The sequence below is a fragment of the Coregonus clupeaformis genome, unplaced genomic scaffold (assembly GCF_020615455.1).
Source record: "Coregonus clupeaformis isolate EN_2021a unplaced genomic scaffold, ASM2061545v1 scaf1751, whole genome shotgun sequence".
NCBI classification, from domain to species: Eukaryota; Metazoa; Chordata; class Actinopteri; order Salmoniformes; family Salmonidae; genus Coregonus; species Coregonus clupeaformis.
This window is the reverse complement of record NW_025535205.1, coordinates 3,015-15,871: the sequence shown is the minus strand read 5'-3', so window position 1 is coordinate 15,871 and position 12,857 is coordinate 3,015. Positions and strand designations below refer to the sequence as shown.

Genomic DNA, 12,857 nt, shown 5'->3' with positions numbered 1-12,857 from the left:
CAAGACAAGGTCGTTTTTATTGATCTCTGATTCTCAGGTTGTCAGTGTAGCCTGCCATTTCCATCATTTGTGTGGTATTAACAAATACTCTACCAAAGTCTCGTCATGTAAAATGACATAGAATTGCATGAAATGCGTTTATAAAAGGCCAACATTTTCTCGGCCATTATGCTACTAAAAATGTCCCCCATGTGTCCAACTTCTGGAAGTGCCTCTACTCTACTGCTCTATGCCACTACGCAAATGTGATGATATGAATGCAATGCTTTATTATAAAGGATATATACTTTTTTTTATGCATTCCAGTACCTCAGATCCCCCAGGTCACCACCCTCTCGTGCTCACTGTTTGTAAAATAAGGTGCAGGACGGCAGATTCATTCCCTTCAGTGATATTACTTGCTGACACGTTTTGGAGAAAGCTTCTTCGTCAAAGCACTATTGTAAACAGGGTTAGAATGTTACAAATACACATTGACATTGAAAGGGAAGCATGATTATAGATTCATATTTCAAATCCTCAGAATTCATACAGTATAGAACACCATCTAGAAGACATAGACATATCATTACATACAGTATAGAACACCATCTAGAAGACATAGACATATCATTACATACAGTATAGAACACCATATAGAAGACATAGACATATCATTACATACAGTATAGAACACCATATAGAAGACATAGACATATCATTACATACAGTATAGAACACCATATAGAAGACATAGACATATCATTACATACAGTATAGAACACCATATAGAAGACATAGACATATCATCACATACAGTATAGAACACCATCTAGAAGACATAGACATATCATTACATACAGTATAGAACACCATCTAGAAGACATAGACATATCATTACATAGAGTATATCATAGATGACATGTATAAATCCTTCCTTTATATTTCCTGTAACACTTTCCATTACAGTAGCCTTATTACTGGCTAGGGTTACTGCTGCTAGTACAGTGTAAGAATGAGGCATCACAGTACTTTTACACCACTGTACTAACAGGAATAATTACACACCAATAAACACACTGTAATGTAAAGTGTTACATCATTCTCAATGATCAGTCAATACATACGGTATTCATTTCAGCTACAGTACATTGTATCCATTTCAAGTCCCCCCTCCCCCATTGTAGCTAATTATCTATAACACATTGTACAGTTTTACAACAACATATTAGTTATTATGGATGGTTATAGTTAGTGTCATAGCACATAAGTTTAAGGCATTACACAATTCATTAAAAGCATTATATATATGTACTTCATATAAACTGTTACCCTTTATATATTCTAACCACTCTATTTAATTTATTCCATATTAAGGGCCCTAACCTAGGAACACAAACCTTTGTCTCTATTAACATTGTGGACAGTTCTCTCTCTCTCTCTCTCTCTCTCTCTCTCTCTCTCTCTCTCTCTCTCTCTCTCTCTCTCTCTCTCTCTCTCTCTCTCTCTCTCTCTCTCTCTCTCTCTCTCTCTCTAACCCCTCCCTCCCTCTAACCCCACCCTTCTGGCAGAACCAGGAAGTCCCACAAACTTTCTTCTGAGGAAACTAAACTGATCTGAGTCTCTGTGTCGTCTGTCTGTGTGAGAGTGAACAACCGTCCAAATGGCTCAGCAGGGAGTTCTGCTGGACCAGGACCAGTTCTGTTGTTCTGTCTGTCTGGATCTACTGAAGGAGCCGGTGGTTATTCCCTGTGGACACAGTTACTGTAGGAGCTGTATTGAGGGCTGCTGGGATCAGGATGTTCTGAAAGGGGTCTGTAGCTGTCCTCAGTGCAGAGAGCCTTCACTCCAAGGCCTAATCTGAGGAAAAATAACATGTTGGCTGAAGTGGTGGAGAAACTGAAGAAGACAGGACTCCAGGCTGCTGCCCCTCCTGCTCTGTGCTATGCTGGACCTGGAGATGTGGCGTGTGATGTCTGCACTGGGACCAGAAAGCGGAAAGCCCTCATGTCCTGTCTGGTGTGTCTGGCCTCTTACTGTGAGATTCACCTCCAATCTCACTATGAATCTCCTGCTTTGAAGAAGCACAAGCTGGTCAAAGCCACCGCACAACTACAGGAGAAGATCTGCTCTCATCATGACAAACTGCTGGAGGTTTACTGTCGTACCGATCAGCAGTGTATCTGTTATCAGTGTGTGATGGATGAACATAAAGGCCATGATACAGTGTCAGCTGCAGCAGAGAGGACTGAGAAACAGGTAAGACCAGAACTACTTGTTGGTGACTGTCTGATAAACAAAGAATTAAAGATACAGTAGGAACTAAGGCTGTTTGAATATGAGATCATTCAAATGAAATGAAACCTTGAGTATATTGAGTTTGATCCAAATGTATCACCATTTTCTAAAGTCAAACACTATTATCATTCTGAATGCCCTTTTATAAGTCCAAAGTTCAGCCTTAACCCTTTGATACGTGTACGCCTACCATAAAAACTATAATCTTTCACATAGCAAGATAAACAAATATAATATTGGAAAGTGACTTCCTCAAGATTATATACCTTCCTCTCTATGTGCCCTATGTCACATTACTATACTATTGATCTAGTGGACAAATAAAGCTTGATAGATCATTGAAGAGTGATTCTCCACAGAGGCAGCTGGGGATGAGTCAGCAGAAGGTCCAGCAGAGATTCCAGGAGAGAGAGAAGGAGCTGAAGGAGCTCCAACAGGCTGTGGAGTCTCTCAAGGTGAGTATTGTTGACCAGAGGAGACACGCCATTTCACTTCTCTCCTCCAGTCAGAGAGAGGGAGAGAGACAGGCCTCTATCTAATCCCACTGACCCCACTGTTGGAAACAGTACCCCTTTCAGAGAACACACGGCTTAATGTAACTGACGGGATATGAACCCGGGTCTACTGCGGGAGAAACCAACATCTTGGGGGTTCGATCCCTGGGACCACCCATACGTAAAAATGTGTGCACACATGACTGTAAGTCGCTTTGGATAAAAGCGTCTGCTAAATGGCATATTATATATTATTATGTTACACCAAGAGGAGATTCCCTACTGGGCCGACACTGATTTTAAAGTCACAAGTGGGCTACCTCATCACATGACCATGAGTAACCATGAGTGACTCATGTCCGCTATACATTAACAGAGCTCTCTCTCTCTCACTCTCTCTCAATTAAATTAAATGGGCTTTATTGACATGGGAAACATGTTACATTACCAAAGCAGGTTAAATAAATAATAAATGAAAGTGAAATCAATGATCAGAAATTAACAGTAAACGTTACACTCACAAACGTTTCAAAGTAATAGAGACATTTCAAATGTTATAATTCAAGTGCAAACAGAGTGAGCCGTGCGCCAGACAGAGTTCTGGAGGTGAAATGGAAATGAATGAGGGAGAGTTAAGTGAGGTAGAAGGTGTGGTGAAGAGCTCAGAACCAGAGCCTGGCATCAATGGACATGATAAAGAAGAATCTGGTGCAGTAGGAGTTACATTTTTGGAGAAAGTGGATCCATACCTTTTGGCAGATCCATTTGTGGTTTCAGGGTGGGTGGGAAAGGAGTTGGGTGCAGTTGAATCAGTGAAGGTAACCTGTAGTGGACTTGTGATATTTGTTTGTGTTTCTTCTGACCAGAGGGAGTGGGCACTCCGTGTCACGCAACTTTGGTCTTGATCTGTTTCTTGCTTTGCTCTTAGGAACAGGGCACCATTGAAAGGAGTGATTTCTGGGATAGCATTAAGTGTAGAAGTGGAGCAATTGAAGATGAAGATTCCTGGTGTTTGTGATTCCCGCCGTTTGGTGGGACGCAGAACCCGTGTTGAGCGTGGTGAAACAGAGGAGTCAGTCCTTTTGAGTTTTGAGTCTTTACCCGATAAAGTCATGTTAGGATATATCAGTTATCCTGTTAGAGCTTTTGTGGCGAATCCACTGTGCTGATTCAGGTGCAACGTTTATGGTCATGTTGCAGCAGTTTGTAGGAGGGAGATTCCAAGATGTGGGAAGTGTGCATGAGGGCATGGGATAGAGGTTTGTGTAGTTTCGGTGGATAAAGTTGTGTGTGTCAACTGTTGGGATGCCCATGTTGCTGGGGATCGGAAGTGTCCGGTGCGAGAGAGGCAGGTTGAGGTGGCTAGAGTCAGAGTAGTGCATAAGGTGTCGTATGCTGAGGCAGTGAAGACAGTAGAGGAGGATGGGTCAAGGGTGAGAGATCCTGAGAGGATCCCTGTGAGTAGTAGATCTGTGCCAGCACAGAGGGATAGGCCAACGAGTGATATATGCTTCAGTAATGTTAGCTTCTTAGCGTTCATAGCAATGGTTATCAACTGTACCGCAGAAATGGAACGTAAATCACAGAAAATAGATGTTGTGGTGGCAGCTGCAGAGAAGTATTTGGGCATACAAGATTAGACTTCAGAAGAGTTACAGGGTTTGTTGAGTGGTGGTGTCCCGTCCTCCCAGGCCGTTGGCATTGTGCAGGAACAGATAGGGTCAAAGTAGTGGAATGGGGTAGTGGGTATTTAATGAGTGTAGGGTTATTTGGAAGGGTGTTTTTTGTATTATTATAATTTCCCCTTTTCCCATTTTGTATAACAAAGTATAATGGATTTATATTATAGTCCAGTTGGGGGCGGTAATGCAACATATTGGATGCCAACCGCCGTTAATCTCCAAAGAAGAAGAACCATTATATTATGGCTATGTACAGTGTTGTAACGATGTCTCTGTCTCTCTCATTCATTAACTTTCGCGGTAGTTGGTTGTGTGGGTCTCTGGTTATGAATGGGGTGCTGACAGACAATCGTTGATGGATATTTATAGAGCTCTGATCAGGACGACAATTGATTACTGGTGTACAGTTTGTGGAACAGAGGTAAAGACTTGGCTTCAGAAGCTGGACAGAATCCAGTATATAGCTTTAAGGATATGTATTGGTGCATTTAAATCAACATCTGTATGTGCCTTACTGGTGGAGGCAGGAGAGATGGCTTTGGATATACAGCGTAAAAAAATGTCATTATCTTATTGGGTTGAAAGGCTGTGAGGTTGAGCATCCCACTGCTACTGTTCTAGATGACTGTTGGGAATATACTAGTAGACAAGGCAGTGGTTTTGGTTGGACAGTTGGAAAGCTTGCTGATGAAAGTGGTTTGAGGGAGTTGGAGGTTGGCCCTTCTGTGGTGATAGGGATGTTCCTCCATGGTTACTCCCAGACCCTGTTGTTGATCTAACCTTGGTAGAGTAAAGGAAAGATTGGTCAGAAGTCAGTGATATAGTGAAACTGGTTGACAATTACATTGGTAGAAGTTTTTATACTTTTTACTGCTTTTCACAGATGGATCCAAGGACCCAGATAGTGGGCTCACAGGAGCAGGCGTTTACGTTCCTGAATTTGATGTGCAGATATGTAGAAGACTAACAGATGAACTGTCAGTATACTCAGTTGAACTGTTGGTGATAATAGTTGCCCTCCAGTGGGTGAGATTGCGCTTAGGACATTGTACATTGAACTCGTCATTACATCTGGTTGGCAAGCATGTGAATGGTTTGTGTCTGGGGGTATGCGGTCGATGAAACGGTGGAGCATGTGTTGTTATATTGTTGTAAGTATGTTGAAGAGAGGGTAAGATTGAAGTGTAGGGTCATTGAGGTTGGACGGGGTTGGGGGGTTGGAAGGGATTTTGGGGATGGGGGGAGGGTCTATTAGAAGTTAGTAGGGCTCTTCTTTATTTTCTCAGAAGTACTGAGTTAGGTAGGAGGATTTAGAAATGTTGGAAACCGTGATTGACCACACACTCCAGCACAGTAGGTGGCGGCATGCACCTTTAACGTTGGTTTGTGGACCGCCATTATATCATAGAAGAAGAAGTTGGTTGTGTGAGAGTTTTGTGGTTCGTGAGGAGGGCTACTATTCTTTTTTCTTTTGGTTCTTGCGTATTTTCTGAATTTATTTTCTGATGGTGGAGGGTTTGTTTATGGTTTCCACTGTTTATCGTTTAGAGTTGAGGGGGGGGGGGGTAGGGGTAGTTTGTTAGGGCGGCGTGATGGCCTCAACCGAGTGGAGAAGAAACGCAGTCGCTTCGGGTGCGTTCTGGAGAAAGGTGTGGAGGAAGTTTTGCTCATGGTCGGCGAACAGGTTGGAGGAGAACATCTGCACTCTGCATCCAGAATGAACAAGGAGGTGGTTGTGTTAATGAAAAAGGTTTGTCTTGTTGTGAGTGGGATTTTTGTGAGGGGTGTGTTGGTGCAGATTTCGCCTCTTTCGATAAGAGTTGTGGTGGCTAATCTGCCTCCGTTTATTGTTTACGAACAAACCGCAAGTAGTTGGTTAGTTTTGGTAAATTTGCAAGTGGTTTTCGTGTGCTCTCGGCTGGGTGCCAAGCGGAATCCGTTAAACATGTCTCTTTTCGTAGACAAGTGTTTGTTTCTTAACAAACTTCAAGGTTACACAGGGGAGGGGTGGAACACAGGGTTTGCTAGCACAGATAGTTTTCGGTGTTTCTAGTGTGGGGATCATCAGTTATAGGCTACAAGCAGCAATATGATTGATAGGTAGGACAGGTATTGAACCCAAATAATCCCTTCCTTAGATGCGCTAACCTCAACCCTAGTAAACATGCATTATAAAAACCTTCTATATAAAATTATCTCATATTGGGAGTAAATAGCCTCTGAATAGAAAAGAAAAAACACTGCATCTTCCAGCCCACCAATAAATTACATAATGAAACCGTCGCGGTTAGCATATTTACCTCAACATGCCCCTCGCTTGCGTGAGAAGGCAGAGTGCTCGATGCTGGTTGATGAATTTGACAATTAATGTACTAGGAAAATACGTTTTTGTCGACCAGAGGTGACTGAATTAATGTTCAGGCGTATTGATAATCATTATAGTAATGAAGTATAATTTCAAAACATGACCATAAAAACAGGTAATAATAAACATGAATCATCATTATATTACTTCACAGTAATGTGTTTTCAGTCCCTTCCTCTTGCGTTAGCAGTGTGGAAAGGGACAGTAAAAAAGCTCAGGCAGGAGTTTTCCTGTGAGGTGGAGTGGTGGTGTATCCAGGGAGAGAACTAAACTAATCTTCTGAAATGTCATTCATGGTCTTATGCTGCCATCTATTGGAATTATTAAGCAACTGCAGTAGTACTGAATAAAGTGTTTTTCCTTACTAATCCGTACTAAAATAGTGATTACTCAGAATTGCAAAATAAATGGCAGGGGTACCAGGAGGGAGGAGAGTACATTTTTTACATTTTAGTCATTTAGCAGATGCTCTTATCCAGAGCGACTTACAGTTAGTGAGTGCATACATTTTCATACTGTCCCCTCATGGGAAACGAACCCACAACCCTGGCGTTGCAAGCGCCATGCTCTACCAACTGAGCTACACGGTAGTAGTGCATGGCCAAGTGGTGGTGCGCAGGCTGTGGAGAAAGCGGTGGTGGGGAGGGTTGCAGCTGGGCTACATGAGCTGAGGCAGGTTTCTGTAGTAACAGAGACTCCGGTGGGCGAAGGCTTGGTGGGCTCATCCCAGGAAATATTGCCTGTCATTGGGGAAGAGGCACTGATCAGGGGGGAAGTGCAGGGGGGCAGAGACTGGGGAGGAGGAGGACGGTACCGTGCCAATGGAGGAGGAGGAAGAGGGGGGAGGTGAGTCTGCGGGAGCGGAGGACAAGGCGTCTCGTTTTCAGACGGCTCATTGGATCCAGAGCTGACAGCCAGTCAGGCTGAGGGCCCAGTATATACGGTGAGAGAACTTTCTAGGTTCCTGATGGAGACTAAAGGGGAAAAAAGAAGGTTCTGCTGGAGTCTTATTTGATTGATCCTGGAAGGTTTGTAAGGTCAGTACAACACGTGATGAAGAATGAGGGGTTTAGTGTCCTCTCACCCAGGAAGCGGTATAGGCTGAGAAAATGGGTCATGGGTTCTTAAGGGCATGTCTTCAGAATCTGCTTAAATTGATGTTTTTTTCTGGCATGGCGGCTATATGGGCTTCTCTACTGGTTTCTGATTGTGGTGATTTCCGGCAGAGACTGGGGGAATATGTAAACCAAAAACATTTCAACGTGATTTTTTTGCAAGAGACACAGTGATGTGTAAGGGTAGGTTGTTAGTGGTTAGAGCCAAAATCAGTGACCTTGTCTTTTGCTTTCCAAAATGTGTCTGCACCTAGTACAGTGCTCAGTTCTCTGTTTCACCAGGGCCCAGGCAGGTGTCCTATTGGAAATTCAATGTAAAGCTCTTCCAAGGTGCCACTTTTTGCTCAAGCTTCCAAGGCTTTTGGGAGAGGTGGGGACAGCAGAAGGGGGAGTAACTTCTGTTGTGGGGGAGATGAGGGAACCTGATCGGTGGGTAACTTCTGTTGTGGGGAGATGAGGGAGCCTGATGGGTGGGTAACTTCTGTTGTGGGAGAAATGAGGGAGCCTGATGGGTGGGTAACTTCTGTTGTGGGGAGATGAGGAAGCCTGATGGGTGGGTAACTTCTGTTGTGGGGAGATGAGGCCGCGGCTGTGGAGTTGTACTCTGATTTATAGAGGGCAGAACTTTGTGATCCTGGTTGTTCTCAGGTTCTGCTCACAGACCTTTCCAAACTCTCTCTGTCACAGAGAATCGACATTTCCCTGGCCTTTCACAAACTCTCAGCTGCCGTCTCTCAGACGGTCTGCCTCTGATTTTTTTTTAAAAAGGCCTGGGAAATTATTGGACAGGACGTGTGTTGTGTGAGTGCGTCGGGGTGGGGGAGCTGTCGCTAAGCTGTAGACGGGAGGCTTTGACTCTCCTGCCCAAAAAAGTGTATCAGGACACCTAATCACAGACAATCTGTTCATAATCAGGAGAAAGCCTTTGATAGGGTGGACCATGAATATCTGTTCAATGTGTTGTTTCGGGTTGTGGGGAGAATTTTGTGGCCTGTGTTCAAATGCTGTATGCTGGGGCTTCATGTATGGTCAAGGTGTGGGGAGGGCTCAGTAGGCCAGTCTGGGTAGGGAGGGGCATTCACCAGGGACAGTTCCATCGTTCTGACTCAAAGCGGTGCAGAGGCTACTGTACCGTACGGAGGTGGGCTGGAGGGAACCAGCATGTGCTCTGTTGAGGAGGGCTGGTGGTTTGGGGCTGGATCAGCAGCTCTTCATTAACATTTAACATTTAAGTCATTTAGCAGACGCTCTTATCCAGAGCGACTTACAAATTGGTGCATTCAACTTAGGATAGCCAGTGGGACAACTACATCTCGATCACAATAAGTACATTTCTTTAAACAAGTCAGTGCTAGGAGGTGAAATAAGTCAGGTGTTAGTTTAGACAAAAGACAGTGGTAGTAAAGGGGGGGGGTTGAAGGATAACTATTATACTATTGCAGGTATTCCTTAAAGAGGTGGGGTTTCAAGTGTCTCCGGAAGGTGGTCAGTGACTCCGCTGTCCTGACGTCGTGGGGGAGCTTGTTCCACCATTGGGGTGCCAGAGCAGCAAATAGCTTTGACTGGGCTGAGAGGGAACTGTGCTTCCGTAGAGCTAGGGGGGCTAGCAGGCCAGAGGTGGATGAACGTAGTGCCCTCGTTTGGGTGTAGGGTCTGATCAGAGCCTGAAGGTAAGGAGGTGCCGTTCCCCTCACAGCTCCGTTGGCAAGCACCATGGTCTTGTAGTAGATGCAAGCTTCAACTGGAAGCCTGTAGAGTTTGCGGAGGAGCGGGGTGACATGAGAGAACTTGGGAAGGTTGAACACCAGACGGGCTGCAGCGTTCTGGATAAGTTGTAGGGGTTTAATGGCACAGGCAGGGAGCCGAGCCAACAGCGAGTTGCAGTAATCCAGACGGGAGATGACAAGTGCCTGGATTAGGACCTGTGCCGCTTTCTGTGTAAGGTAGGGTCGTACTCTGCGAATGTTGTAGAGCATGAACCTGCAGGATCGGGTCACCGCTTTGATGTTAGCAGAGAATGACAGGGTGTTGTCCAGGGTCACGCCAAGGTACTTTGCACTCTGGGAGGAGGACACAATGGAGTTGTCAACCATGATGGCGAGATCATGGAGCAGGCAGTCCTTCCCCGGGAGGAAGAGCCGCTCCGTCTTGCCGAGGTTCAGCTTGAGGTGGGGATCCGACATCCACACTGATATGTCTGCCAGACATGCAGAGATGTGATTCGCCACCTGGTTATCAGAAGGGGGAAAGGAGAAAATTAATTTTGTCTCGTCTGCGTAGCAATGATAGGAGAGACCATGCGGCCGGACCCACTGATCCTGTTGAGGTCCACTCATTCAGCCATCCTGCAGGGACCTTTAATGGCAGCAGGCATCATGAGACTAGCAGACCTGCGGCTGCCGGGGGTGGAAAACCCCCAAGAGTCAGCACAGCAGGCGGGACTAACGTCTCTTAGGCTGCTGGAGAGAGTCATGGGGGGAGGTCCAGGAGGCTCTGCCTGACCCAGTGAGGAGGGGCTGGAGCAGCCTGAGGAGGGGCCACCACCGTTTCCACCACTGCAAGTGACAGCAGAGACTGGGGACTGGCAGGAGAGTCCGGAGGACTTACTGACTTTAACACTCTGAGCCTGGGGGAGTTTGAGGAGGTGGGGGTAAGGTGCTGTACACCCTCAGTGTCAAGGTTAGACACATCAGGAGCTTAGCGGGAGTGAAGGGGCATCAGTGGCAGGGGGTTGTGGGGGCTGAGAGCATGGCAGGGTATAGGTGGATGGTGCTCTATAAGCTCCCAGTGCTGGAAAGGTCAGGGGTCCTCCAGTGGAGGTTATTACATGGAGCCCCTGGACACCAATAGCTGGTTGGCTCGGGTTGACCTGGGAGTTGGGGAGGGGTGTCCGTTTTCTGCAATGACAGACTGTTCATCATGTTTTTTTCTGTGTTGCCAGGGTAATGCCATTACTGTTGACGCCTTAGGGTTGAGTTTGAGTTGTACAAAATGATCAACAGTGTGGAGATGTTTCAGGAGGTATGGGGGCTCAGAGGGGCTGTCTGTACGGCTGGAGAGGAGGGGTTGGATGGACGGTTGGAATGTGGTGCTGGATGGTGTATTGTACTGTGGTGTTGGGTACTGGATAATGTGATTGTGTGGAGGTTGTGGTGTCACGCAATGTGTTTTTAGGGGTGGGGTTGTTAGTGTAATGAGGATGGCTCATTAAAGTAAGACAAGTCTCTCTCTCTCTCTCTCTTAACAGAGCTCTGCACAGGCAGCAGTGGAGGACAGTGATAAGATCTTTACCGAGCTGATCCGCTCCATTGAGAGAAGGCGCTCTGAGGTGAAGGAGCTGATCAGAGCCCAAGAGAAGGCTCAAGTGAGTCAAGCTGAAGGACTCCTGGAGCAACTGGAGCAGGAGATAGCTGAGCTGAGGAAGAGAAGCACTGAGCTGGAGCAGCTCTCACACACAGAGGATTACATCCATTTCCTCCAGGTAACTCAACTGCCTTGATACATGTGATATGAAATTAAAACTCTCAATCATTTGGTTCTGCTCCCTCTCCCTCTCTCTCTCTCTCTCCCTCTCTCTCTCCAGAGTTATCCGTCTCTCTCCAGTACCAGTGTATCTTCAGACTTACCCAGCATCGTTGTCCGTCCTCTTCAGTACTTTGGAGATGTGAGTAAGACTGTGTCTGAACTGAGAGAGAAACTAGAAGACGTCCTTAAAGGAGAATGGACCAAGATCTCCACTACAGGTGTGTTGAAAATAATAAGAACATCAACTTTAGACCATTGAAAGTTCCCTACTAGTCATATACATGTGGAATATGGTATGATGATAACATTCCCTCTCTCTGTGAATGTGTTTGTGTGTCTGTAGTGAATATAGTGGAGGTTGTACTGCCTCCAGAGCCCAAGACCAGAGAACAGTTCTTACAATGTGAGTCTCTTTATTCTGAAGTAGCTAACAGTCTCTTTTTACTGACACTCCTAACAATCCCTCTAGAAATATATAGCAATAGTAGATCTAATCAAAGACTGGGTATCTATCTGACTCCTCATATTTCTCTGATTTGATCTCTGCTGTGCTCTAATCAAAGACAGGGTAGATACAGTATCTGACTTCACTTATTGTTCTAACTCCCCTCATTGGTCTCTGCTCTGCTCTTCTCCCAGATTCCTGTCAGCTCACACTGGACCCAAACACAGCAAACACACACCTGTCTCTGTCTGAAGGGAACAGAAAGGTGACCTATACAGACCAAGTCCAACCATATCCTGTTCATCCAGACAGATTCACAAACTACAGTATGGTTCTGTGTAGAGAGGGCCTGTCTGGACGCTGTTACTGGGAGGTGGAGTGGAGTGGGGTGTGTGTTACAGCAGTCTCATATAAAGACATCAGCAGAACAGGGACAGATGGTGGATTTGGAGAGAATGACAAGTCCTGGAGTTTACACTACTATAGTGGTGGTTATTGGTTCAGACACAATAATGTTAAGACTAAAGTATCAGGCCCTCAGTCCTCCAGAGTAGGAGTGTACCTGGATCACAAGGCAGGTACTCTGTCCTTCTACAGTGTCTCTGACACAATGACCTTCCTCCACAGAGTCCAGACCACATTAACTCAGCCCCTTTATCCTGGGTTTTATCTCTCTGGTACTGCTGAGCTGGTTAAACTGTAGTAGGGTCCACATAGATACTAGTCATGCTGGTGTAGTCTATAGCTGAGCTGGTTAAACTGTAGTAGGGTCCACATAGATACTAGTCATGCTGGTGTAGTCTATAGCTGAGCTGGTTAAACTGTAGTAGGGTCCACATAGATACTAGTCATGCTGGTGGTGATGGTCCCCAGATGTGATGATTCATTCTGCTCTGTTTTTATGTACATTGATTTGATTGATTTGATCTTCAGAAGATGTTATGAATTACAATT

The 12,857-nt window shown here is 45.4% G+C and overlaps 1 protein-coding gene across 1 annotated transcript; it reads left to right on the top strand.

Moving 5' to 3' along the window:
* The first annotated feature begins 1,642 nt into the window (after window positions 1-1,642).
* Window positions 1,643-12,656, top strand: LOC121540826 (tripartite motif-containing protein 16). Its single transcript, XM_041849943.2, is given in 7 exon segments — window positions 1,643-1,817; window positions 1,820-2,238; window positions 2,637-2,732; window positions 11,181-11,414; window positions 11,517-11,676; window positions 11,802-11,861; window positions 12,098-12,656. Coding segments are annotated over 7 exon segments (1,653 nt in total). The 3' UTR covers window positions 12,607-12,656.
* The last annotated feature ends 201 nt before the right edge of the window (window positions 12,657-12,857 follow it).